General features: G+C 42.6%; 1 protein-coding gene across 2 annotated transcripts; it reads left to right on the forward strand.

The window, feature by feature from the left end:
* The first annotated feature begins 4,260 nt into the window (after positions 1-4,260).
* Positions 4,261-27,223, forward strand: RNASEL (ribonuclease L). Of its 2 annotated transcripts, none has more exons than XM_047841285.1 (7): positions 4,261-4,398; positions 7,323-9,003; positions 18,507-18,592; positions 19,813-20,018; positions 20,908-21,040; positions 23,748-23,881; positions 24,988-27,223. In XM_047841285.1, the coding sequence occupies exons 2-7, from the start codon at positions 7,527-7,529 to the stop codon at positions 25,124-25,126; spliced, it is 2,175 nt and encodes a 724-aa protein (XP_047697241.1). In that variant the 5' UTR covers positions 4,261-4,398; positions 7,323-7,526; the 3' UTR covers positions 25,127-27,223. The 2 variants fall into 2 exon arrangements, with proteins under 2 accessions (XP_047697241.1, XP_047697242.1); XM_047841286.1 differs by having other exon boundaries at positions 4,265-4,398; positions 7,490-9,003.
* Positions 27,224-27,746: the final 523 nt, after the last annotated feature.

Here is a 27,746-nt window from a genome sequence, read left to right on the forward strand (position 1 = left end):
TTCATTTTCCACACTGCCAATCTTCACCCATAATGCACAGATATGAGCGTGTCATGGCTGCATTAAAATGGCTCACCTTTGTCTACAAGAGAAAGTCCAGATCTGACCATGGCATCTGAGGCTCATGCTGAGCTGAACCAAGTCCCTCTTCTGACCTGTCCCCTGCCCAGATGGCCTTTACACACATGCTGCTCCCTGTGCTGGGAATGCCCTCTTCCTCTCTTTTTTTTTTTTAAATGGGGGTTTGGGGGTGAGGAGGGAAATGCCTTCCTCTAAATCCAACAAAAACATCACCTCTTCAGTGAAGCCTTCCCAGATGTCAACTGCACAGAGTTAATCTCTCCCACTTCCGTGATTCTAGGACACACTCTTTTTTTCACTTTGTTGTACATACTGCATGGTGCAATTCATGCTGTTTTCCTTCCCCTAAACTGGTCTCTTCAAGGTCAAAAGCCATATCCTTTACCTTGATAAGATGGAACCGGACAGATTGCAGCAAAATGGTTCACAGCCCTGGCTGTGGAGTCAAAATATTTGGGTTGAAATCCTGGCTCATTTGCTTTATGACCTTGGGAAGTTATTAAGGTAGTTCCCTCACCGTAAAATGAAGATAATAAAAGTGCACCCCTCTTTGGGAACATTGAATGAAATAAGTGTTTGGCACTTATTTTCCCATGAATGTTAGTTACTATTATTATTACCTGATCCCTAGTACTTAAAACAGTGCCTTGTACACGGTGGGCATCAGGTAGTAATTATTTACCGACTTTGAGCAGATTGGAAGAATCAGGATTCCAAATCTACTTTTCTTTCAAAAATAGTCCAACTGTTCCAGTATTGTATATCATCTGATGTGCAGAGTATTACAGAATTTCAAGTGAGGAAATCAAGGGTTGAGCCATTCATCAACTCGCTCAACCCCCCTCCCCACCCCAGTCAGCTAGTGCTGCTTCCACATGGTGCTGTTGTTGCTTCCACAAGACTGCCAAGGACCCCTGGCCCATCTTTCACCCTCTGCTGCCTCCCTGTGGCCATATCAGGCAATGCATACTTTTTCCTTAGTATTGCTTGACTTCGGCCATATTTTGTTTGGCTACTTCCTTTGGAATGGTATCCAAGAGGTATAACTTATAGTTTTGTTTATTAATGATTTTTAATAAACACGTGAAATTTTAATATGAGTGAAAATTATTAGCGTAACTTTTAAGACAGCCCGGTGGGTACAGGGTTTAGAACAAGATGTCTTTAGTGAACTTTAGTCAATAGGGCTAAATTAACTTTAAAAACTGAAGCTCTTAGGTGAAGAGAGAAAGGTGTTCAGGACATATTAAGGGCTGATCTCAAGGTAATTCCCTTTTACTGAAACTTTTAAATTGGTCCAGCTATTCAAATTGCTTTAGGGAAGAAAAGAAATTTGAAATTTAAATAACGGAGGAAAGATCCCAAGGGTGAGGGATGTAATGCAGTTAGCTGCTAGATAATGGAGTTTGAGTCTCCATCATTTAGAAAAGATACCTCTCGACTTACAGTGTTGGTGATTTCCAAGCTTTGGAAGGAACTTAGACCAGTTCCTTTGCTTTAAACTTTGAGAAAAGCAATGCTGTGTGGATTAACCTTTTATTTGTGATGGGCCCCCACTTAAGAAAGAGTTCTCTGCTGGAGAGGATAAGTGCCTTAACTTATCCCATCATGCCTGTTCCAAGAGGCAGTTTCACAGACAATGTAGGGTCCTGCTTTAGACAGCGGGCTCTGAAGTCTGTCCCACACCTGCTACTTCTCAGTGGAGTAAACTTCAGCACATTACTGGATTTCTCAGAGCCTCACTTTTTCCTGTAACCTGCGAATAACAATAGTACTGGCTTCACAGGGCTTTTGTGATGATGGAATGAGAAAATTTATGACAAATATTCATCACAGTGCCCCACAGGCAGTAGTGCTCAACAAATTGTAGCTGCTTATATGCCATAGGCACTATCCTAAGTGCTTCACATATATTCATTTCTGTAACCCTCACAACCTTCCTTTGAGGTCACTACTGTTATTATTATCACCATATTACAGATGTAGAAACCAAGGCCAGAAGGCTTAAGGAAATTGCCTAAATTCAAAGAGTTAGCTAGTTATATATTAGTTAGCTATAGTAGTTAGCTGTTGCTGCATAACAAACCATTCCAAGACTCCATGGCTTCAAATAATAAGCCTGTATTATTGCTTATGAGTCGGTGGGTCAGGTAGGCACTTCTGCTTATCTGGCCAGGCTCAGCTAATATCAGCTAGGCTTGTTTTTGCATCTGTGATCTGCTGGTGGTCTGGTAAGAGTTGGCAGGTCTAGGATGGCCTTAGTCGTACATCTAAGGATTGGTTGGTTGTTGGCTTGGGCAATGGAGGTGTCTGGGCCCTGTGTCTCTCTTACCACCCAGCAGGCTAGTCCAGGTTTCTTCATATGGTGGCAGGGTCCTGAGGAAGTGAAAACATGCTTAGGCTTGGAACTGGTGCACTATTTTGCCACATTCTACTGGGCCAACCAAGTCACGGGGCCAGCCAAGATTCAAAGAGGGGAGTAACGAGACCACTTAATGAGAATTCCAGTATGAAGTTAAACTGTGAAAAGCATGGGTGAAGGGAAGATTGAAAAAAAAATGTGGCTCTTTTTTGGTAATTATTCTATTATAGTGGGAGAGTCGGCTTTGAAGCGAGGCACCCTGGTTCCGGTGTCCTTGCTCCAAAGCATTTTGGAGACTCAGTGCCTTGACATCTGCTAGCAAGAGTCTTGCCATTTCCTGCTCCTAAGCATGGAATACCCTGGCAACAGCCTCTATTCAGTCGCAGGTGCTAGGGAGTTTCTAGCTATGCTAGCTGTTTCGTCTTGCCCACATTTCTTGCTACTCCTTTGTTTATTCCTTCAGAATTCTGCTTTATGATCACTTGGGTCATGAGCATCCTATTTTTGTTTGTTTTGGTTGCAAATTTTAATTTCCGATTTTAGCCACATCTCTACATCTGTTCTTAACAGGCTCACAGAATAGGTGAGGTGCATGATTACTACAGTCAAAAGAAAGCAGGGAAACCTAGATTTCATTAGCAAAATTGTGAGGAAGCTGTGAGAACATCAGTCATGTATTTGATTCAACTCGACCCTATTGTCTTATGGCGAAGATCCAACAAGAAGAGATTCTGGTAAGTAACATGCAGTTTAGTTGCACTTTAGGGCTAATCCTTGCAGCCTTAGGGCTCTTTCTGGTCCAAAGAAGGAAAGGGGAAGGACCCTGTGTCCCCATCCTAGCATGTGTGTGGAAAGGGGAAGTCCAGGGGATGGAGGGGGACATCATGATATGTAGCCTTGGCCTATGTTTCTCTGCATGCTCTTGCCTCAGTTTCCCACTCACTCCTGGACCTGCTTGCCTCTGCTCTTGGTGGCTCCTTCTTCAGAGTCTGGAGCTGTGCACCAGCCTAGTGGCTGGCATCTCTGTGAGCAGAACGAAGTCTCCTCCTACCAGGCCCGCTGTCACACTCTACCTGTCTCTTGAGCCACCCCCTCTTTGCTTCTCCTGGTTCAAGATGGTCAGGAGTTTGTCTCCCCAGCAAGACTGGATATTCCTTGTGGACAGGAATATTTCCCACTGCGGCCCTGAGTACACAGTATGCATCTCAGTGCGAGGAGAGTGGCAAGAACCGAACTTCTAGAGCAGAAAGGAATCTTAAAAACCATGTTCCATGAGGGAACTGAGGCTCGACGCGGTTAAACCATCCACCCACCTGAGGTCACTCCCCTAAACAGCCACAGTGCTGGCTGCAGGACCAAGTCTCCAGACTGCCATCCTGGTGCCTGCCTGAGGAGGCCTCCGTGCCTCGGGCAGTGAGTGAGTTGAGTATGCCCACATGAGTGAGGGAGCTTGTGCTTTGGGTTTATCTAGCTTCTCTGAGCCACAGGTTCATCATCAACAGGTTTCTTAGGGGTCAACTGGGGTCATGTCACTTGTGAAGCAATGGGCAGGGCGCCTGGCACACAGTCAGAGTTCAATAAATATGCATTTACCACTCATTTCCCTCAGAAAGGTCGGGATTTAGAAGAACATGTAAAGATAGAGCTGGAAGCGGTGGCCTGAAAGCCTAAAGGGCTGAAAGATGAACAGCTCTATATTGGAAGTCAAATTAGCCATGGGCAGTCAGAGTGGGGGCCCCACTGTCCTCTAGAGGGCTCTCTGCTCAGGCCCTGATCCTTTATTTTCTGGCTCAGTTTTTCCTCCTTCTCTCAGCTCCGCCCTGTGGCTCAGGGACCTCTTGGAAGAAGCGCTTTCCGGTAGGCGACAGGCTTTGAAGATTAAATGACCTCAAAGGAATAGCTGAGGGGCGTATATGACCTCAAAGGAATAGCTGAGGGGCATCTGAGTTTAGAAGGTAAGACCTCACAAAGAGGAGAGCTGGGAAAGCTTGAGAAGCTGTTCCCTTCGAGGGATTCCTTGGGCTCCGGGGTCTGGAGGTGGAAGGGGGTGTGGGACACCCGGGAGGGAGCTCAGAGCCCGCTGGCAGGGGGCCCTTTGGTCTGGAGCCCTCCTGGGCGCTCCAAGGTTTGGCCACAGTTCACACATTGCTTAACTCAAGCCTTCTTTGTCCGGCACCTCTGGTGAGTCGGAGAAAACGAAACTGAAAGCCGGCTGTTGTCTATGATAGCACTTTTGCTGCAGTGTCTCTTTACTCTGATATTTTATTTGGGATTTCTTTGACTCCCTTTCCTTCCGTGCTCCTTTATTTCTACCAGCCCATCTCACACCTGCTGTAACAGCAACCCTGCACATGAACATTTGTCTCAAAGTTTTCATTGCCAGGGTGGTGTGCTTTCATAGCACGATCGATGAGATCTCTGAGGGAGGGGCCTTTGATACTGTCAGGGTGGCCAGATTGCCAAAAAGTGGTTGCTATGTGGGTTCTGTAGCAGGTGCAGTTTTACAGATACGAAAGTAACAGTTTGGTGCTCATGCTTGAATTGCAGTTCTGTTACACCTGGCGGAGGGCTGTTGGACTAAATCAACACCACCAGGTCCCCTGTTTATGTGCTGTGTGTGTGCACACAGGTGGGGAGACCAGGATTCGCTGAATTATTATTTTTTCATAGTGGGACATTATTAGTTCTCTCATTTATTGAATGCCTAATATTTGCCATACGTGACATGCATGACTGTATTTACTGTTGCCCCCTCTGGAGGAAACAAAATTGAGAATAATCTAATGCTACACAATTAGGAAGTAACAGTCCGAAGTTACACAACCAGCGGTTCAGGCTTCAATCTTGTGAGGTTGGAGCTTAAGCTCTTTCTGCTTTTCTGTATTATTTTGAATAGAAGCACAAAGAAGACCTGCCCAGCGCCAGCAAACAAACACGCTGAGAGGAACACTTCCTGTGGCGTAGGAAATGCAAATTGACACAACACCGATTTCTTTTCCCCCTATAAATGAGAGTTCTTTCTTTCTTTCTTTTTTAAGAGCCCATCTATTTCTGGCAAGAGTATGTTTATATGACATCAGAAGACATTTATTAACATAGCTTGAGAGTTTTTAAAATGATCATATCCTTTTGTTGTGGGACAGAGAACTGGTTCCAAACTCAGGTTTGGCTTCTAGCTGCTCAAAAATCAATACTAGAGAGACAGGTGATGGTGGGAAAGGGAAAGTTGCTTTATTCAGGAATCTGACAACCCGGGAAGATGGCAGACTAACGTCTCAAAGACCATCTTCCCCATGCAAGGGAAGCTGGGGAAGGCATGGGGAAAGGGAGGGGGTGGGGGCTGCGTGCCGAAGAAGCAGATGCCCAGGCAGTTAGTCATTTGTCAGTATGACCCTGAACAGACATATTGGCATCAGCAGCAGCTGGCCCTTCACTCCTCAAGGCCAGGGGTCTGCACATCTCAAGGAAAGTAGATTAGTTCCGCTACAGACCGAGGGACTTAGGTCAGCACACACCGGTGCATAGGCTTGAAGCAAATTAACACTTAAGACCTGTTAGTGTGCCATTACTCTTTGACCAGGCATTCGGTTCTTTGAAATCTATCATAAGAAATCTATTATAAGATTTCTCATAAGAAAACAAGCTTTAGGGGCACCTGGGTGCACTTGGTTAAGCGTCCAACTTCGGCTCAGGTTGATCTTGCAGTTCGTGGGTTCAGGTCCTGTGTCGGGTTCTGTGCTGACAGCTCAGAGCCTGGACCCAGCTTCAGATTCTCTCTGTCTGCCCTTACCCCACTTGCACTCTCTCCCTCTCTCTCTCAAAAATAAACATTAAAAAAAAGAAAGAAAATAAAGTTTAAAAAGCTAAATTAACTGAACCATTATTTAGAATGGTTAAAAAAATTCTAATTTTAAACGTCTTGTTTAAAAATTGTTTTTAAAAACTGCTCAGTAGTGGTGCCTGGGTGGATCAGTCAGTTGAGTCTCTGACTTCAGCCCAGGTCATGATCTCATGGTTTGTGACTTCGAGCCCTGCCTTGAGCTTGCCGTTGTCAGCACAGAGTCCTCTTGGGATCCTCTCTCCGCCTCTCTCTCTGTCCCTCCCTTGCCTGCACTCTCTCTCAAAAATAAACATTTAAAAATAAATAGGGGCACCTGGGTGGCTCAGTCGGTTGGGCGGCCGACTTCGGTTCAGGTCATGATCTCGCGGTCCGTGAGTCCAAGCCCCGCATTGGGCTCTGTGCTGACAGCTCAGAGCCTGGAGCCGGCTTTGGGTTCTGTGTCTCTCTCTCTCTCTCTGACCCTCCCCCTGTTCATGCTCTGTCTCAAAAAAATAAATAAACATTAAAAAAATTAAAAAAATAAATACTGCTCGGTAATAAGGAAATGAAGCAACTGTCTGGTGGCATATTGCCATTAAATTTTTTTAAGTTTATTTATTTATTTTTGAGAGAGAAAGAGAGAGAGAGAGAAAATCCTAAGCAGGCTTGATGCTATCAGTTCCGAGTCTGAGGCAGGGGCTTGATGTCTCAAACCGTGAGATCATTACCTGGGCTGAAATCAAGAGTTGGCTGCTCAACCGACTGAGCCACCCAGGTGCCCCAACCATTAAAAATATTTTAAAAGACTTTGCAGTAACATAGGAAATTATTTATACTATGGCATTAAGTGAAAGAAAGCAGGATACTTATACAACATCCTTACATAGCATGATCTCAACTATTTTTAAAAAATGTATAGAAATATACTAAAATGTTAACAATGGCTATTTCTGGGTGGTGGGACTGTAGCATAATAATTTTCTAGAGCAAATAGTTCTATATTAATAACCAGATTAATTTTTCCAATTCAAATGCTTCCTCACTATTGTGAAATTACAGATAGCTCTCTCATCTCCCGGTGGGATGTCAGAAGACTGCAAGAGTATTGTTTTCCCTCATACTGCTGGTCCGTAGTCAGATAACTCCGATTTACCCTGACAGGAGTTCTAAGAGCTCCATGTCTCTTTGATCAAGTCCCAAGAAGATACATTTTCATTTTCTTAAAGGAAAGGCACAGAGTTGTAGCCACTGGTAATTACCATCATGGAGAGCAAGAGCCATAACAACCTTCAGGAGAGACCCACACCCTCCAGCAAGGGGAGGGCATCAGTGGAGGACAACCAGTTGATCAAAGCGGTTGAAAAAGAAGACATCAAGCTGGTTCAGCAATTGCTGGAAGGAGGGGCTGATGTCAATTTCCAGGAAAAGGAGTGGGGCTGGTCACCGTTGCATAATGCGGTACAAAGTGGCCAGGAGGACATGCTACATCTTCTGTTTCGTTACGGCGCTAATCCTTGTCTGAGGAAGAAGAATGAGGCCACTCCCTTCATCATCGCTGGGATTGGAGGAAAGGTGAAGGTGCTCGAACTTTTACTTTCTAAAGGTGCAGAGGTCAATGAGTATGATGCTAATGGCTTCACAGCTTTCATGGAAGCTGCTGTGAATGGTAAAGTCGAAGCCTTAAGATTCCTGTATAAGAGTGGGGCAAAGGTGAATTTGAGTCGAAGGACAAAGGAGGATCAAAAGAGGCTTAGAAAAGGAGGGGCCACAGCTCTAATGGATGCTGCTGAAAATGGACATGTAGATGCCTTGAAGGTCCTCCTTGATGAGATGGGGGCAGATGTCAAAGCCCGTGACAACATGGGCAGAAATGCTTTGATCTATGCACTTAGGAACTCTGATGATAGAAAGGTGGAGGTCCTCACTCGCCTTCTGCTGGACCATGGGGCTGATGTCAATGTGAGGGGAGAGAAAGGGAAGACACCCCTGATCCTGGCAGTGGAAAAGAAGCACTTGGGTTTGGTGCAGATGCTTCTGGAACAAGAGCATATAGAGATTAATGACACAGACAGTGAGGGCAACACAGCACTTCTGCTGGCTGTCCAACTCAAACTGGAAGAAATTGCTCAACTGTTATGTGAGAAAGGAGCCAGCACAGACTGTGGAGATCTTGTTATGATAGCGAGGCGCAACTATGACAGTTCCCTTGCAAAGTTTCTTCTCCTTCATGGAGCCAGAGAAGATTTTCACTCTCCTGCTGAAGACTGGAAGCCTCAAAGCTCACGTTGGGGGGAGGCCTTGGAACATCTCCACAGAATATACCGCCCTATGATTGGAAAACTCAAGATCTTTATTGATGAGGAATATAAAATTGCTGACACTTCTGAAGGGGGTGTCTACCTGGGGTTCTATGAAGGGCAGGAAGTAGCTGTGAAACGCTTCTATGAAGGCAGCACACATGGACAAAAGGAGGTCTCCTGTCTGCAGAGCAGCCGAGCAAACAGTGACTTGGTGACGTTCTATGGGAGTGAGAGCCACAAGGACTGTCTGTATGTGTGCCTTGCCCTCTGTGAGCAGACACTGGAGGAACACTTGGATAAGCACAGAGGGGAGGCTGTGGGAAATGAGGAAGATGAATTTGCCCGGCATGTCCTTTTCTCTGTATTTAAGGCTGTGGAAGAACTACATCTACTGTGTGGATACACTCATCAGGATCTGCACCCCGGAAACATCTTAATAGGTAAGTCCCCCCAGTCTTCTCTTAAAAATTATGGGGTGTTTATTTACAAAAGGAAAGGATTTTCATTATAGATAGGAAAAGAGTAGAGTACATGTATACTATTCTGTTCAAGGACTAATGAAACTGATTCATAATTATAGTGCAGTCTCTCCTGCTATGAGGTATAACCTTTACCCCACATGGAGGTCACAGATGCCAATGGAATACCAGGCTAACCTTATATACTTCCCTTGGCAAATGCAAGTATGAAGGTATGTCTTAGACGGGGTCAGCTCCAGAAATTTGAATTCCTAAAGTAGCCTGCAAGTCAGAGAATCCTGAAGTTATGTTCCTTCAGACAAGATGGCAGTCACCGTAAAACTGAATGGCAAAACTGAGGTCAAAATTGGGCATGCCAGGATAAGATGCAACACAGTGAAACAGCCTCCAAGTAGGCAGAACAAGACACTACCCACTGGCTCAAGCCAATAAACAAACATACAAACAAACAAGCAAATGAAAGCAACATTAAAGAAAAGCAGAGCTGAGTGTAAAGTCCCAGGAGGCAATGTGGTGCAGTAGAAAGAGTCTTGGCTTTAGACAGGTTGAGGGAGGCCTTCAGCCCAGTCCTGCCACTTGGTAGCTTTGCAACCTCAAAGTCACTTGATTCTGTGAGGCTTAGTTCTCTCGTTTAAGACTGATAATACTGCTTTGATAAGGTTGTTATGAGGTCTAAGTGCAGTATGTTAGACAAGTTACCTGTGTTATAGGTGCTCAACCAAGGCCAAGTTCTTGTCTAGAGGGCTAAGCAGAAACAGTTACCTAATCTACAGGCATGCATTGAGATTTAAGCTAGGTGTAGGGGAATAAGACAAAAAGAGGGTTCAGGTATGGAAAGGCAGAGAACAGTGTTTAAGGTCCTGGACAAGACCTGGAAAGAAGTAGGTAAACCTAAGAACACAACTGGAATCTGGCTTTTAGTTTGAAGCCACTAGTCGCACTCCTTCCTGGTGTTAAGCAACTTTGCTGGGGAGACTGACAAAGGCCAGAAATATGTGCAGCTCTACCAAGTGAAGCAGTCTCAAGATTCAGCCAAGGGCAGGCTCCTTCCCACTTCTAAATATCTATCTTGATGCAAAAGGGTCATATATCATGTTCTAAAGAAAATTACTTGTCACTACCTATTCTTCAGAATTTCTGGCACCACCTCTTCTATTCTTAAGCTTGGACAATAAAGAATAGACTATATTTCTGCCTCAGGTGGTGAACCTAACATATACTAGAGACTATTCTTTGTATTAAATCCCTAAAATGATAGGGAAAGATGGTTAAATGACTTCATAGCTGAGATCACAATAACAAAAGAAGTTTTACAGGACAAAATATTTGAAGAGTCATTAAGAGACTGAACATGATTGGATGGGGTTAAAGAAGGACACAGGAGCCAGTATAAATGCAGGAGGCCACAACTAGATGTTACTCATAAAAGTAGGATCAGTGCAAAGAAGCCCCACTCAAGAGTAATGGAAGCCAGAGGCAGGAGAGGACAAAGGACCAGGTAACAGGAAGATTACTGCATTGGTAGAAACTAGGAAGCTCAAACCCTGTGCATCCCCTCTCCCCCACAGACCAAGCATCTATGACAGGCCTGTCTGCAGACAGGGAGACAGGGCTGCTACTCAAGACAGTGGGTGGTTGATGATCTCAAGAGAAACAAAGAACATTTAAACCCACAAGATTTGTGCCAAAGCACCCTACTGAGTGGCATGTCCTTCTTACCCCTAAGTTTCACTGAATAATGTAAAGCAGTTCTGACAACTGCCTCCATTCCCCTATGTTGGATAGCATTAACAGAAACAACTCACAGGGCATCAGGGATTCTCAACTGCAAAATGAGGCTTATAGTAAAAAATGACTTAAGATATTCATGAAGTACCGATACCATAAGAGAGATGCATGAAATAGAAGAATTAACACCCAAGGAAACAAAGCTAATTGAATGTATTAGTTTCCTATGGTTGCTGAAACAAATGATCACAAACTTGGTGTCTTAATAGAAACTTATGGGGCGCCTAGGTGGCTCAGTCAGTTAAGCCTCCAACTTTGAGGCTTCGACTCAGGTCATGATCTCATGGCTCCTGAGTTTGAGCCCTGTGTCTTGGCAGGCTCTGTGCTTACAGCTCAGAGCCTGGAGCCTGCTTCAGAGTTGGTCTCTGTCTCTCTGTGCTCCTCCCCTGCTTGCGCACTGTCTCTTTTTCTCAAAAGTGAATAAACATTAAAAATTTTTTAAACAATAGAAACCTATTCTCCCACAGTCCTGGAGGCCAGAAATCAGTACCACTGGCCCCAAATTAGGTGTCACCAAGACCAAATTCCCTCTGTAGGCTGTGGGGGGAGACTCTGTTCCTTGCCTCTTCCTCTTGGCTGCTGATATTCCTTGACTTGTAGCATCACTTTAATCTCTGCCTCTGTAGTCATATTGCTTTCTCTTGTGTTGTCAGATCTCCCTTTGCCTCCACAGAGGGTAGTTGTTAAAAGTTCTCACTACATAAGGATGTATGTGATTACACTTCGGATTCACCCTGCTAACCCAGGATAATCTCTCCTATTTTAAGATTCTTAATCACATCTGCAAAATCCTTTTTTGTTTTGACTATATAAAGTAATATTCAGGGGCGCCTGGGTGGCTCAGTCGGTTGAGCATCCAACTTCGGCTCAGGTCATGATCTCACAGTTTGTGAGTTCGAGCCCCGTGTTGGGCTCTGGGCTGACAGCTCAGAGCCTGGAGCCTGCTTCCGATTCTGTGTCTCCCTCTCTCTCTGCCCCTCCCCTGCTCATGCTCTGTCCCTCTCTCTGTCTCAAAAATAAATAAAACATTAAAAAAATAAAAATAAATAAATATTCACAGATTCCGCGGATTAGTACATGGGCATTTACTTAGCTTACCTTATTAAGTAACCACAATACAACTTTGAATATAATTAATAAAACCAGAGAACAAAGATAGGTCATGTCTTCCAAGAAGCAAGAATAAGCATTGTGAAAAGAACCAAATAGAGAATTTGGAATTTAAAAATATGATTGTTTAAAATTTTAAAACTTGGGGTGCCTGGGTGACTCAGTCAGTTGAGTGTCTGACTTCACTTTAGGTCATGATCTCACTGTCTCTGAGTTCCAGCCCCGCATCAGGCTCTGTGCTGATAGCTGAGAGCCTGGAGCCTGCTTCAGATTCTGTGTCTCCGTCTCTGTCTGTCTCTTTTCCACTCATGCTCTGTCTTTCTCTCTCAAAAATAAAATAAAAACATAATAAAATAAAAATTTAAAACTCAAGACTGGGTTGAAGATTAAATGAGTGAACTAGAAGATTTGCCCAAGAAATTCTCCAAGGAAATAATAGAAAAGTATAAAGGGATGGAAAGGGAAAAAGTTTAAGAAGTCAGGAATTAGATCCAGAAGTTCTAATAGGCATTCCAGAGGGAAGAAGAGAGTGAGGCTGAAACAATATTTGAAAAAAAAATCGCTGAGAATGTCCCAGAACTAAAAGATGGATATAGTTCTCTTATTGAAAAGACTCACCAAGAGCTGAGGTAAGTATGGAAAAAACCCCATTGAGCCACATCTTAAAGGAATTTCAAAGCATCAAAGAAAAAAGAGAAAACCTCAAAAGCTCCCAAGAGAAAAAAAATTATCTACATAGAAACCAAAATCAGATTGGTAAGGGACTTCTTTCATCAGCAACCTGAATGCCAAAGGAAGGCACTGAGGAGAAAGAGACTATTTAACAGCTGAATGTTAGTGTCACCCCAGAATTCATATGTTGAAACAATAATCTCCATATGAGGGCACTTGGAAATAAGACCTTTGGGAGGAGATTGGATCATGAGGGTGGAGCCTTCATGAATGGCATTAGTGCCTTTTTTTTTCACAATTAGAAATAATTTTTTCATTTTCTCCAGCTTTATTAAGACAAAATTGACATGTAACATTGTGTGAGTTTAAGGTATATAATGTGATGATATAATATACGTACGTCTATATTGCAAGATGATTACCACAATACAGTTAGTTAACACATTACCTCACATAGTTGCTGTTGTGTGTATGTGTGGTGAGAACTTATAACATCTACTCTCAGCAACTTCAACTATATAATACAGTATTGTTAACTATAGTCACCGTGCTGTGCATGACATCCCCAGAATTTAGTCATCTTGTAACTGGAAGTTTGTACCCTTTGACTGCCTTTAGCCATTTCCCTGACCTCCACCACTGGCAACCACCAATCTAAATCTCTGCTTCTATGAGTTCAGTTTTTTTTTTTTCATTATTTAAAAACATTTTTTTAAATGTTTATTTTTAAGAGAGAGAGACAGAGAGACAGAGAGACAGAGCATGAACGGGGAAGGGGCAGAGAGAGAGGGAGACTCAGAATCTGAAGCAGGCTCCAACCTCTGAGCTGTCATTACAGAGCCCAAGGTGGGGTCTGAACTCATGAACCATGAGATCATGACCTGAGCCAAAGTTGGACGCTTAACCAACTGAGCCACTGAGGTGCCCCTCAGTTTTGTTTTGTTTTATTTTTTTTAGATTTCACATGTAAGTGAGATCATATAGCATTTGTGTTTCTTTGTATGACTTCTTAAACTTAGCATGATGCCTTCAAAGTTCATCCATGTTGTCATAAATGGCAGGATTTCTGTCTTTTTATGGCTGCATAGTGTTCCGCTGTGTGTGTGTGTGTGTGTGTGTGTGTGTGTACCATTTATTTATTTATTTATCCCTTCATCTGTCAATGGACACAGCCAGTTTCTATGTGTTGGCTAACATAAATAATGGTGCGATGAACCTGGAGACGCAGTTACCTCTTCAAGATGGTGATTTCATTTCCTTCAAATATGCTTTTCTATTTTATCAATTTTTAATTTTTTTGAGAAACTTTCATGGTGTTTTCCATAGAGGCTGCACCAATTTACATTCCTACCAATAACACACTAGAGTTCCCTTTGTTCCACATCCTCACCAGTGCTTGTCATCTGTCTTTTTGGTGATTATTCTAACAGATGTATGGGATGATATTACATCATAGTTTTGTTTTGCACTTCACTAATAACTACTGATATTGAGCACCTTTTCATGTATCTTTTGGCTCTTTTAATGTCTTCTTTGGAAAAAATGTCTATTCAGGTCCTTTGCCCATTTTTCAGTCAGAACATTTTATCTTTGCTATTGTATTGAATGAATTTTATAATTCGCTCCAAACCAGATATCTGATTTGCAAACAGCTTTTTTTTTTAATTCTGTACATTCCCTTTTAATTTTGTTGATGGTTTCTTTTGCTGTGCAGAAGCTTTTAGTTTGATGTAGTCCCTCTTGTTCATTTTTACTTTTGTTGCCTGTGCTTTTGGTGTCGGATCTTAACTATCACTGCTGGGACCAATATCAAAGAGCTTTTCCTCTACGTTTTCTTTTAGGAGTTATAGGGCTTCAGGTCTTACATTTCAGCCTTAAGCCATTTCAAAGTAGTTTTTTAAGTGGTGTAAGACAGGGTTCCACTTTCATTCTTTTGCATGTAACTATCTGTTTTTTTCCAACATCATTTTTTGAAGAGATTGTCTTTTGCCCATTGGGTATTCTTGGCTCCCTTGTGAAGAATACATATGTGTGGGTTTATTTTGGGGCTCTTGATTCTGTTTAATTCATTTTATACCAGTACTACATTGTTTTGATTATGAGAGCTTTGTGATATAGTTAAAAACCAGGAAGTGTGATGCCTCTAGATGTGTTCTTTCTCAAAATTGCTTTGGATGGATTAATGCCCTTATAAGAAGAGGTCATAGAGGGCTGCCTGGGCGGCTCAGTTGGTTGATTCTCTGACTCTTCATATCCACTCAAGTCATGATCTCATGGTTTGTGAGGTTAAGCCCTGTGTTGGGCTCTGTGCTGATAGCATGGAGCCTGCTTGAGATTCTCTCTTTCCCTCTTTCTCTGCCACTCTGCCACTTGCACTTTGTCTCTCAAAACAAACAAATAAATAAACATTAAAAAAAAGAAGTCATAGAGCTAGCTAGTTATCTTTCCACCATATGAGGACACAGCAAGAAGATGGCTGTCTATAAACTAGTAAGAGGGTCTTCACCATGAACCCAGTCCTGCTGACACCCTCATCTCAGATTTCCAATATTCAGAACTGTGAGAAATAAATTTCTGTTGTTTAAGCCACCCAGTCTATTGTGATTTGTCATAGCATCCAGGACTGACTGAGAGAACAATCACATTATTATTGTTCACATGTGATTCAGAATAAATACATATTTTTGATTGCAGTATTATTAGCACACAGTGTTTTATTAGTTTCAGATGTATAATATAATGATTCAACAATTCTATACATTACTCACTGCTCATCACAATAAGCACACTTTAATCCCCTTTATTTATTTCACCCATCCCCCTCCACTTCCCCTCTGGAAACCACCAGTTTGTTCTCTGTATTTAAGAGTCTGTTTTTTTGTTTGGCCCCTTTTTTTTTCTTTGTTCATTTGTTTTGTTTCTTAAATTCCACATATGATGAAATCCTATGGTGTTTAGGTTTCTCTGACTTATTTCACTTAGCATGATAGCCTCTAGGACCATCCATATTGTCACAAATGGCAAGATTTCATTCTTTTTGATTGCCGAGTAATATTTCATTCTCTCTCTCTCTCTCTCTCTCGATACATATGTATATCTTCTTTATCCACTCATCTGTTGATAGACAATTTGGCTACTTCCATATCTTGGTTATTGTAAATAACACTGTAAACATAAGGGTGCATATAACTTTTCAAATTAGTGTTTTGTTTTCTTTGGGTAAATATCTGATAGTGGAATTACTGGATCATATCATATCTATTTTTAATTTTTTGAGAAACCTCCATACTGTTTTCCACAGTGGCTATAGTAATTTACATTCCTACCAACAGTGCACACTTTTTCTCCACATTTTTACCAACATTTATTTTTTGTCCTTTTGATTGTAGCCATTTGACAGGCATAAGGTGATATCTCATTGTGGTTTTGATTTGCATTACCCTGATGATGAGTGATGAGAATCTTTTCATGTGTTTGTTGGCCATTTGTATGTCTTCTTTGGAAAAAGTTTCTATTCGGGTCCTCTGCCCATTTTTAATTGAATTGTTTGGGGTTTTTTTGGTGTTGAGTTGCATATGTTCTTTATACCTTTTTGGCATTAACCCCTTATTGGATATCTCATTTGCAAATATCTTCTCCCACTGAGTAGGTTACCTTGTTGTTTTGCTGATGGTTTCCTTTGTTGTACAGAAGCTTTTTATTTCAGTGTAGTCCCAATAGTTAATTTTGCTTTTGTCTTCTCTTCCTGAGGAGACATATCTAGAAAAAAATGTTTCTATGGCCAATGTCAGAGAAATTACTGCCTATGTTTTTTCGTTTTCTAGAATTTAATGGTTTCAGCTCTCACATTTAGGTCTTTGATCCATTTTGAGTTTATTTTTGTGTATGCTGTAAGAAAGTGGTCTATTTTCATTCTTTTGCATGTAGCTGTCTAGTTTTCCCAACACCATTTGTTGAAATACATTTTTTAAGCATTCAAGGATCCAGGAAAACTTTCTGCCCACAGACCCTACATGAAAGATCTGCTAGAGGATATGCATAAGGAAGGAGAGAGAGTCTGGGAGAAAATAGTAACTTATAAGAAGCAAAGAATAAACAAAGAAAGAATTCATTGTTTATGTAAATTATGCACATTGTTTTTTTTTTTAAGAATTACAAATATATTAATCTTAGATGACATCACTGTGGTGGGAGTGAGGATGAAGAGGTTCTTGATTCATTCATTGACAGCAGGGTGGAGTGGGCAAATTTTGTCCAGACTCTGCCCATCAACTGTTAACAGTCTGTGATGATGTAAGTTTAAAATTTTGATAGTACTTTAACAATGTCTATTGAATCTAAACAAAACAAAACAAAACTGGGGCTTGTTAAAAAAATCAAGTGTTAGGCAGAGATGTGAAGTGTTCCATCAGGCACTTGCCAATTTAAGTAGTAGAACTCAGCTCCAAGTGGCTTAAACAATGAAGGGGATTTATTAGTTCGAATAGCTGAAAACAGTCCATGGTTATGATCTGCATCCCATCTGCCCCTTCAACCTCCTTTCCAACTACATCCCTCCTCTCCAGGTACTCAGCCTGCTTTCTGTCAGAGTGGAATTCTTTGGGTTCCTTTCTGCCTTGGGAATTCCTATCCGGAATTCTCTCTTCCCTGCTCCACTTATCCACTCAAATTCTACTAATTTTGAAAGAGAGAGAGAGAGAGAGAGAATGCAAGCAGGGGAGGGGCAGAGAGAGAGAGAGAGGGAGAGAGAGAATCCCAAGCAGCCTCCATGCTGACAGCATGGAGCCTCATGTGGGGCTCAAATTCACAAACTGTGAGATCATAACCTGAGCTGAAATCAAGAGTTGGATGCTCAACCAGCTGAACCACCCAGGTGCCCTAAGAGTCCTTCCTCAAGGAAGACTTCTTTCCCACATACAGCCATATGGTTCTTGTTATCAACTTTCAGTTTCCTGCACTTTTGGCTAGTACTTTTAAAGTTGCAATTAACTTTGTGTTTATTTGTGTAATTATTCACTCAATATCTATCTCCTTGTTCAGCGACTCTGAACCCTGCAGGGTCTGTGCCGTGTTCTCCTCCTCCACTGTCATTTTCCCCCTCACTAGACCCTTATTGAATAATTTAGTGGACGCATTTTTGTCAGACTGTGGGTTTCCGTGCAACTTTGATATCTAAGTTCAGAATAAAAAGGGTTCGAGAAGCACACAATTCTGACTGTCATCCTATCTGGAGTTACCCAGTTTTCTTTCTTTGACTCCTTCAAGCCAGAAGCAGGAGCTACTTCTTCAAGGACAGATCACTGACTTGTTCTCCTCTCATATTGTTCCGGATCTCTCCTGTCCATGCATCCCTCTGTCTGAGGACTCAGTGGCTTCTTTCCAGGGAGAAGGATTCTGAAGAGGGGATGAGGCAGTGACTCATAACAAGCACATGGTTAATCCATGATAACTGCTTACAGCATCATAGTGGGCTGTGGGTGATGGGCTTGATTTAGTGGAGTGCTGTGCTAATCTGGCCTTGGATTTGGAACCTTGTTGGTTAGCTGTTGTGTAGCCTTAGGAAGTCAACATAACTCCTGCCAGCGGTTTCTTTATAAATCTGTGCTCTTTGCCCCCAGGAATTGCCTGAATGGGGAGCTAGTTAAATTTATCCTCATCCTACCTCACCCCCAGGACTGGAAAAAAATAAAATTTAAATCCTGCCCTTGGCATATACCTAACAGGTGAAACGATGTGGTGCACATGGCTCTTTTGAGGAGCAAATGGCCATGCAGATATAAGCTTTGTTGCTGCTTTCTTTGGCTATGGTAGCACATTGCGGAACATATTTATTTAAGTTAATTACAACAGGAAGAGAAAGGATTTTCATTGCATCTCTACAAACTATCCCCTAGATTCCAAGAATGCTGTTTGCCTGGCAGATTTCGATAAAAGCATCAAGTGGGGTGGAGAGCCACAGGAAATCAAGACAGATCTAGAGGTAATTTCTACAACTAGTTTACTTTTCCATCTTTCACCTTCCTTTTTTTGTTTCATTCATTCCCTTATGTCCTATGGCCAATTAGAGGTCATCATTTCTATTTTAACTAACTTTCACAGTGTTTTCCCAGAGATTGCTGCCTTCAGTCCTGTGCAGACAGTAGCATTTCTCTGGGTTGGTGTGGAGTTGGTTGTTGCTGTGGTTCCTTTCTGTATCTCTTTGGATCTCTCTCCTTCTGCACCAGCTAGATAGTAAATAAATCGAGCATGCCACATCTCTTCTAAAATTACCTCCAAGAAGCATCTCCAAATCACCTCCAGAATTCCTGCAGGAGGTATTTTCTGCCTAAGGACAAAGCAGTTGAGATTTCTTTTCCCATTCCATCCAAACTGGGGTGCTAAACTCCTGGGAAGGCCAGATACTACAGCCCTCTGAAACACAAGGGAGGGATGAGATTGATCTTCAGCTTGAAAGAGACTAATCGTGGCCAAAAGGGTTAAGACCCTGAATAGCTGTTTCTCCTGGGAGGAGAGAGGGCAGAAACAGAGCCTGACCTCTGCAGACCAAAGGTTCCAGATTGATTCTTATCCTGTCAGGGTAGCTTTGTCCTGGGGGATTCTCCAGGGTGCTCAACTTTCAACCCCAGGAGCAAGAGCTCTCTATCCATGTCTGGCCTTTGCTGTTAAAAGCCTCAGATTTTAGCTTCTTCCCTGACTGGTGTCTTGCCTGCTGCATGAAGTTCCTATGCTGACCTCCTTCTTGGCCTTTCCTCCCTGTCATGACCTAACTCCTGGGGCTATCACTCTGTCCCACTGGACCTGGACTGGCTCCTTTATCTGCTCCCTGACATAGCCCCAACCCAAAATCCCAGTTCCCAGCCAGATTCCTACCATTTCCCTTGCTTAAAATATTTTTCTTCTCCCCTGTTTATCTGTATGCTGTCCATACTTTAAGATCAAGCTCAAATTCCTCTTCCTTTAAGCAGTCTGCCCTGACAACTCTGGCCCATGATTACTTTTCACTCCTTATAAACCTCAGTTGTGGGGACCATATACTGCCTCGAAGGGTTCTTTATACACTACCTGTGTCTTTTCTCCCTAATACGCCTGTGGACTCCTTGAGATTTCTCCCACTTTCCATTTGGTCATAACCTATATCACACCTCCATACAGAGTGATAATTCTTGAATACCTTTAGCTCAATTTATGGGTTTCATGCAGGCCCTTGGACTGCTGGTCCTATATGTGGTAAAGAAGGGAGACATCCCTTTTGAAACCCTGAAGACTAAAAGTAATGAAGAGGTGATTCAACTTTCTCCAGATGAGGAAACTTGTAACCTCATTCATCACCTGTTCAACCCTGGAGAAAATGTGAAGGAGCATCTGAGTGGCCTGCTGGGTCATCCCTTCTTTTGGAGTTGGGAGAAGTAAGTAAAGCTTGATTGCATATTTCAGGCATCCAGAAGGGAGACAGTGAGTGTATTAGTCAGGAGATTTTATATATAACATATATAAAATCATATATCATATATCCAAATGATAAATATAAATATATATTTATTTTTCATAAGGAAATGGCTCAGGCAGTACTGAGGCTGAGAATTTTCATGATCTGCCTCTGCAAGCTGGAGACTCAGGAAACCCAATAGTGTAATTTAGTCTAAATCCAAAGGCCTGAGAGCCAGGGGGCACTGATGATGGGGATTCCAGTAAGGGTCTGAAGGTCTGAGAGCCAAAAGGGGTGAGGGCAAAAGAAGGTTGATGTCCCAGATGAAGCCATAAGACAAGAAGGGGTGAATTCCAGGTTTTGTTCTATTCAAGGACCTCAGGGGATTAGATGAGGCCCATTCACAAGGGGAAGGTGATCTGCTTTCCTGAGTTCACCAGTTCAAATACTAATCTCATCTGGAAACACCTCACAGATATGCCTAGAATAATATTTAATCTGGGTCCCTTGTGGCCAGACAAGTTAACACATAAAATTAACCACCATGGTTAGGTGGTGTGGGAAGGAGTTAGGCTGGGAATCAGAAGACCTGGGCTCTCCTCTCAGCTTGGCATCTCCTGACTGTGTATCTTTGGAGTAGTGACTTAATGTCTCTGGATTCTGGTTTTGTTTTCTGAGGAAAAGAAAAAGCCGGGGGGGGGGGGGGGGGAGGGGGAGCGGAGAAAGAGAGCAAGATGCCTGCCTCTTCCAACATACAGAATTTTTAGAGACATGGTTTTACTACTTTTATCAAAAACCAAAATGTAACATTGTTCTTTCTGAAAAGAGAAGGCAGAGTGGAATGACCATGATAATTTTGTCATCTTCAGCCGCTATAGGACCCTTAGGGATGTGGGAAATGAATCGGACATTAAAATGCGAAAATGTAACAGCAGGATTGTCCAACTACTGCAACTTGAAATGTCTGAATGTTCCAGAAGTTTTGCCCAGTGGACTTCTAAGGTATGAACAATTCCTGTGTCTGGAAGTTATTCCAGGAGTAAGGATCTGTGTAATGTGTTATGTTAGTTTTTTTTTTTTTTTTTTTAACTTTCAGTATACTATTGGCCTGGCTCAGCCAAGGGGTAGAAGATGTGATTTCCCTGCCTTCCTCCCCATCCCAGCCCCCTCTGCCCTGTTGGGTCTCTGTCTCATCTTTCAGAGGCTAGGCCCTCCTGACAGACTCTCATCTAGACTTCTCTTCAGGATGGCCGCGTCCCAGCCCAGGAGTCTTTTCCTTTCTCGTGGCTCTTTCCCTCCAGCCCTGGTTCTAAGAGAGGCCTGGCTAATCATCCTATTGCTATTGTGACAAGAGCAGCTGATTAAATAGAGTTTAACCCCAAGGAGGTCCCGCACCGTGAGACTTCTCAGTCCAGGGAGAGATTGGCTGCCTCTGCCGACTGTCCAGCCCAGCTCTGAGGGCCCATATACACATCTACATTCTGCCTGGGGAAACACACCATGAAGAAATCTTTCAAATTTCTCTTCTTCAAGAAATGGTCCACCTAACTTGAACTAAATACAGTAAAACATAACAAATCAATCATCACCTCGATCTGGTCAATGCTACCAAAACTTTCGTTATTATTACTTAGCAGATACCTATCGAGTGCCAGTTTCGTGCTAGACCCATGTGAGGCTGTGGGCATGTAAGGCAGAGTACAGCATGGTCCATGGAGGGCCGAGAGACCCACAGAAACACTGGCTGTATGATACATGCTGGGCTCCCTGGAGACAGTGCAAAGCACTATGGGAGAATCCATATCTCCAGGTCTTTGACCGAAACCAATAGCTTCCCAATCATATGCCTGATCTAGGACTGCTTGTCTCACACCTCTTTGTTTCTGGGTCTCATTTTGCTTTCCTTCCCTTGTTTTCCTCTAGATGACACATCACACTCATAATTGCTGCCTTAGTGTCCATTTCCCCCCACTACCCTGTAAATTCCAGGGGGGCAGAGACTGTCCGGTGTCATGTCTGTTACTGAATTCCTGGCATGGAGTAGGTATGCCATGACTCTTTGCTAAATGAACGTCTATAAAACTTCAGCTAAAACTTAAACTTTTAGAAACAGAGAAGTTTGAAACAAGAACAAGTGATAATAACAGCTGACAATTCTGTAGCACTGACTCTATGGCAGTTATAGTTCCCAGGGCTTTGTGAGAGTTTCCACAGCTAATCCTTATAACAACCTCTAAGGCAATTACCTCCCTTTTGTGGGTGGGCACACTGAGGCACAGGCAAATACTTTTTCCAAAGGCACAGAGCCAGCAACAGAATCTGAAGCTGGGCAGTCGGGCTGCCGATGCTGTGTGCTAAAGCTACTCACTGCACGAAGTAATGATGCCATGAAGTCCACCTGTTCATTTAATTGCTGAGGAAATTGAGACTCAGAGGTATAACCTAAAATAGCCAGACCTGGAAAAGCAAAGATTGGCAGCGCCTGGGAAGGAAAACCTGTTCTTTTGTTTCCCAGTTCATCAGTTCTTTCCCCAAAACTTTATGGACTTATGATGCATTTTGACTGACTTCAAGCCTTACCTTTTTACTATTTTTTAGGTTTTTTTTTAAGTTCATTTATTTATTTTTGAGAGGGAGAGCACAAGCAGGGCAGGGGCAGAGAGAGAGAGAGAGAGAGGGAGACACAGAATCCAAAGCAAGCTCTAGGCTCTGAGCTGTCAGCCCAGAACTTGACGTGGGGCTTGAACCCATGAACCACAGGATCATGACCTGAGCCGAAGTTGGATGCTTAACTGACTGAGCCCCCAGGCGCCCCTCAAGTCTTATCTTTTAATTCCCATTTGAGACTTTGACTTTCTGTCAATTCTCACGACTTGCCCATTTTCACGGTCATACATTCAGCTTTGCGGCAGCCCCGAGGAGCCAAGTTTTCCAGCGTGTGCTCCTGCCTCCTCCCTCCGGGGCGCCCCGCGCTGGCGTGCAGTGGCTCAGCCCTTCTCCCAGGTGCGCTGCACATGGCACATGTGGACTGTCTCAGCAGGTCTTCGCTGGGGTGGTCTAGTCACCCGTGACTCTTGAGGGACTCTATCTTCACGACTGTTGGGTGCTATTCTCTTACCCCTAATGCTTTGTAAAAAGGAGAGCCACCTATAAGGGTGCAAACACACAGAGAAAGGCATGGGCTTGGGAGACGCTGCTGTGAGATACTTAGAGGCAAGGAGGAACATGGAACCTTTGGAAATAGGATTCAGAACAAAACAAAACCCACCACACTCATTTTGGCAATAGCTGCAGGGTCCGATTTTAGTCTGAACACCCCTCTTCAGGGGGGAAATGTAATCAATTACCAACTTGGACAGGTGGCCACCAGGATAAAAATATTGTACAGTCTAACGAGTAAATTTCCTAGGATAGTAGCCAACGAATGTCTAAACCATGTTTCAATATATTTAACTTCCTATGAAAACAATTCACTGAGAAAATAGATACCAGAATGTGAAGTTACTTATAATCCCACATCTAGACAAAACTACTGTTAGCATTTTGATGTTATAGTATTTACTTCCGTTCTTTTTCTATTAATTTACTTTATTAATCAGTGGTAATTTGGGCATATATTCAAATTTGCATTTTGCTTTTTTGTACTAATAGTGCGTTAGGGTTTATTTTGTGTTGCTACTACATTTTTGCTTAACATTTTGTTTTGTAGATTGACAACTACGTTATGCAAGAAATGAATAAGTATTATGAAAACAAACGCAAACGTTATAAGAATACTGTGAGTGATCTGTTAAAGTTCATCCGGAATTTGGGAGAACATATTAATGAAGAAAAAAACAAAGAGTAAGTACTATTTCTGTTCCTCTAAGTCATCTATGAAATGAGGGTGATTTAAAAATCCAATTCTAGGGCTGCCTGGGAGGCTCAGTCTGTTGAGTGTACGACTTCAGCTCAGGTCATGATCTCGTGGTTCATGAGTTCAAGCCCTGTGTTGGGCTCTGTGCTGACAGCTTGAAGCCTGGAGCCCACTTCGGATTCTGTGTCTTCCTCTCTCTCTGCCCCTTCCCCATGTGTGCTCTGTCTCTCTCTCTCTCAAAAATAAATAAACATTAAAAAAATTAAAAATTCAATTCTAAATTTATATCTTCTATTTGTTAGAATAGGAAATTTATTTTGATGGAAGAAAAGTAATTCCTCCCCTCTGGAAAAGGCCAACACAAGGGTCTTACAGTGAATGACAGATGTGCCCCGCAGGCTCTTATCCTCCTTTTTAGCTATTGCTGAGCTCTCTTGAACAGAAGGGTAGTGACTCCCTTATGGGAAGAAATGCAGGGGCCCGGGCAGCTGGCTAAAGTGAATGTGGTGCTGTAAAAGTCTCAAAAGTAGCCCCTGTTAGTGAAATCAGCTGGTGCAGCCTAAAATGTTAGCTGTAAACTCACAGAAAGCTTGCAGTTTTCAGGGCTCTTTTGGATTTTGGAAATGTAGATAAGGGACTGTGGAACTGTATCATCTCCATGTTATGGAGAATAAAACGGGTTCACAAAAATCAAGTTGCTAATTAGTTGAAGAGTTAGGAGATGAATCTTGTTCTGTCAGATTAAAAAAATTTTTTTTAATGTTTATTTATTTTTGAGAGAGAGAGAATGTGAGCAGGGGAGGGGAAGAGAGAGAGGGAGACACGAAATCTGAAGCAGGCTCCAGGCTCTGAGATGTTAGCACAGAGCCTGACACAGGGCTTGAACTCACGAGCTGAGACATCATGACCTGAGCCAAAGTCAGATGCTTAACTGACTGAGCCACCCAGGTGCCCCTTGTTCTGTCAGATTTTAAAGTCCTTACTCCCTCTGCTCTAGAAACCAAGGGAGCAAAGAGATCTTTGGTCGCAGATGCTATAATGGGGGAAGACGATTTGGGGGCAACCATGCCAATATGTTTATGTTTCATTTCAGGATGAAGTCGAGAATTGGAGAACCTTTCCAGTATTTGCAGGAGAAATTTCCCGATCTGGTCATCTATGTCTACACGAAACTACAGAACACAGAATACAAAAAGCATTTTCCCAAAACCCTCAATCCCAGCAAGCCTTAGTGTGATAGAGGTCATCCCTGAGTGGTGGCTGAGCTTTTAGAGTTCAGGGAGGTACTTACTTAGCTGTGATCTGGGGCAAGTCACAACTCTCTGTCTGGGTCTCTTAACTAACCTGGTTGTTTGCGGGGATGTTAGATAGCGGGTATATCAGGCCCTGACACAGTGCCCAGTTTTCCCACATGTTTACAACGAAAAAATGTATATGCTCAAACTACCTTCCTTGTCTTTTTTATGGATAAAGCTTAGTGGTAGGAGCTGGGAGGGCATCCTGCTAAGATTCCTCTTGTCAGTTACACCCCAGGAGTTGAGTGGCTACACCTGTAATGCTTCTATGTTTTACCTTGATTGTCTCATTTAATTCTGCCAACGACCTTGCAAGACAGGGTTTATTATCTCCATTTAAGAACTGGCAGACCTGAGATTCAGAGAGTTTGAATTACTTGCCCCAAGATCATACAACTTGCATAGAGCACTGTATAAATGCATGTCGTGTTATTGTTATCACTTACTTGGGTATTTAGAACTTAATCACTAGCCCAGGGATCTTCTGGATGGATCCCCAAAGGAATATGCCAAAGGGACTCCAGAAAGCTCATTCACTCATTTACTCCACTTATGCATGCATTCATTCATTCAATATTTGTTGAACACCTAGTATAAGACCAGACACTAATTGTATGAATTCCATTCCTTCTAGAACCACCTACATTGGTTTTCCATGACCTCAAGGCAGTAGTTCTCAACTGGGGGCAGTTTTGCCCCTCAGGGACCATTTAGCATCATCTGGGGATGTTTTTGGTTTTAAATCTGGGAGATAGGGCATGTTATTGTCATCAGATAGATGGAGGTCAGGGATGATGCCAAACATTCTATAATGCACAGGATAGCCCCCCACAACAGAGAATTATCCAGCCTAAAATATCAGTGGTACCAAGACTGAGAAACTCTGCCTCAAGGAATTGGGACACTTTTGAACTGGCTTGGGGACTAGGACCATGGATTGTGTAGACCACCTCACAGAGGAGTGACTTGGATTTATTTTCTTGCTTTTGGATTTGTAGTGAAACAATTCCAGTGTCACCTCCCCAGAAAGCCCCCTGAGCCCCCCCCACCCTCCATCCCCCAGTCTGAGTGCTCTTTCTGGCCCCCTAGCACCCATAACCAGAGCATGCTTCTCTCCACCTTGAGCTTGCTTCTTCCTCACTGGAATGTAAGCTTTCAAGGACCAGTGATATTTATAATGTTTATTTATTTATTTTGAGAGAGAGAGTGAGTATAAGTGAGGGAGGGACAGGGCTCAGCGTGGAGCTCGATGTGGGGCTCGATCCTACAACCATGAGATCCTGATCAGAGCCGAAATCAAGTGTTGGACACTTAACTGACTGAGCCACCCAAGCACCCCAATATATATTTTTTGATTTGTATCATTAGTGCCTAGCAAAATGTCTGCCATATGGTAGCATTCAATAGTCACTGAAAAATGAATGAACCATCTTTATAAATGAATAATAATGTTACCTTACATTTTAATCGTGCTTTATAATTTATAAATTACACCCACATATTTTCTCTTTTAGTTTTCAAAATTATCCTGTAAGGTAGGTGTTGTTATCTTCATTTTGCAGATGAGGATAGAGACATATTGATTTACTCTAATACATAGCTAGAAAGTATCACTGTCTTGATTTGAACATATTTTCTGGCATTAAGTCTGATGTATTTTCCACTTATCCTCGTTCTGGTGGTCAAGGTGGAGCCTTGTAATGGGAGGAACTGGGGATAAAACAGTATCTTAGGTTCTTTCTGAAGAGATGACGACAGTAAATGAAGTTAAGAAGAGTTGGAAGTCAAACTAAACATAATTGACACTGATGTCCTCCACTCTCACCTATGATTGCATGGATCATCCTCTCCTTGCTTAAAAAAAAGGTACTGGAAGAAAGAAACTTAAGGCTGTTCTGTAAGGTTTTAGGAGAAGCAAGATTGCCTTAGATTTTAAAATTAAGGTTTGTTTTTCTGATTTGTAGTAAGTACCTGGTTATGTCAATCAAAATGCCCATTTGTAAAGCATAGTCAATAAAACTTGGAGTCATCTTATTCAGTCTGATTTTCTCTAAGTGATATTTCCACTATAGAGAGTAGTGATAAATATAATAGAAAATGCTCAATGAATAATTCCTGGTTAGGTTTTAAGAAAGGGCATCCTCCTCTTTAATAATGGGAAAAGGAGCCTATTTTCAGCCTTTCAGTAATTCTGGAACAATTTGAGGCTGGGGTGTCTGTAGAGAGAGAAGGAAGGAACTGATCGTTTTACCCTCTGCTTTCATTCTCTGAGGGTTTCTGTGGATGCTCTGCAAATATTTCTCACTTGGTCCTCATTATCACAAACATTTCACTGAGTTTGTAGCTCATGTTGGGTGCTATGTTAGGCAAGGTGATCCTGTGCCCGGACTTGTCAAGCAGAAGTGCCAGTTACATAGAGAAGAGGGAAGTTGCCCACCTGGAATGTACTGGACAAGTAATACAGGGGAGACAATTATGGTAAACGTAATAATTACCACTTCTTGAGCACCTACTGGTTTCCAGTGCCTAATGCTTCTATACATGACATCCATCAACA

This window comes from Prionailurus viverrinus, chromosome F1 (assembly GCF_022837055.1).
Source record: "Prionailurus viverrinus isolate Anna chromosome F1, UM_Priviv_1.0, whole genome shotgun sequence".
Classification (NCBI taxonomy): Eukaryota; Metazoa; Chordata; class Mammalia; order Carnivora; family Felidae; genus Prionailurus; species Prionailurus viverrinus.

What these genes read in the sequence shown, in the direction of transcription:
- RNASEL (XM_047841285.1), top strand. Translation starts at nt 7,527, where the DNA reads ATGGAGAGCAAGAGCCATAACAACCTTCAGGAGAGACCCACACCCTCC. An exon ending in TTCTTTTGGAGTTGGGAGAA is followed by an intron (nt 20,019 to 20,907) that starts GTAAGTAAAGCT and finishes TGTCATCTTCAG; the next exon opens with CCGCTATAGGACCCTTAGGG. An exon ending in TTGCCCAGTGGACTTCTAAG is followed by an intron (nt 21,041 to 23,747) that starts GTATGAACAATT and finishes TTTGTTTTGTAG; the next exon opens with ATTGACAACTACGTTATGCA.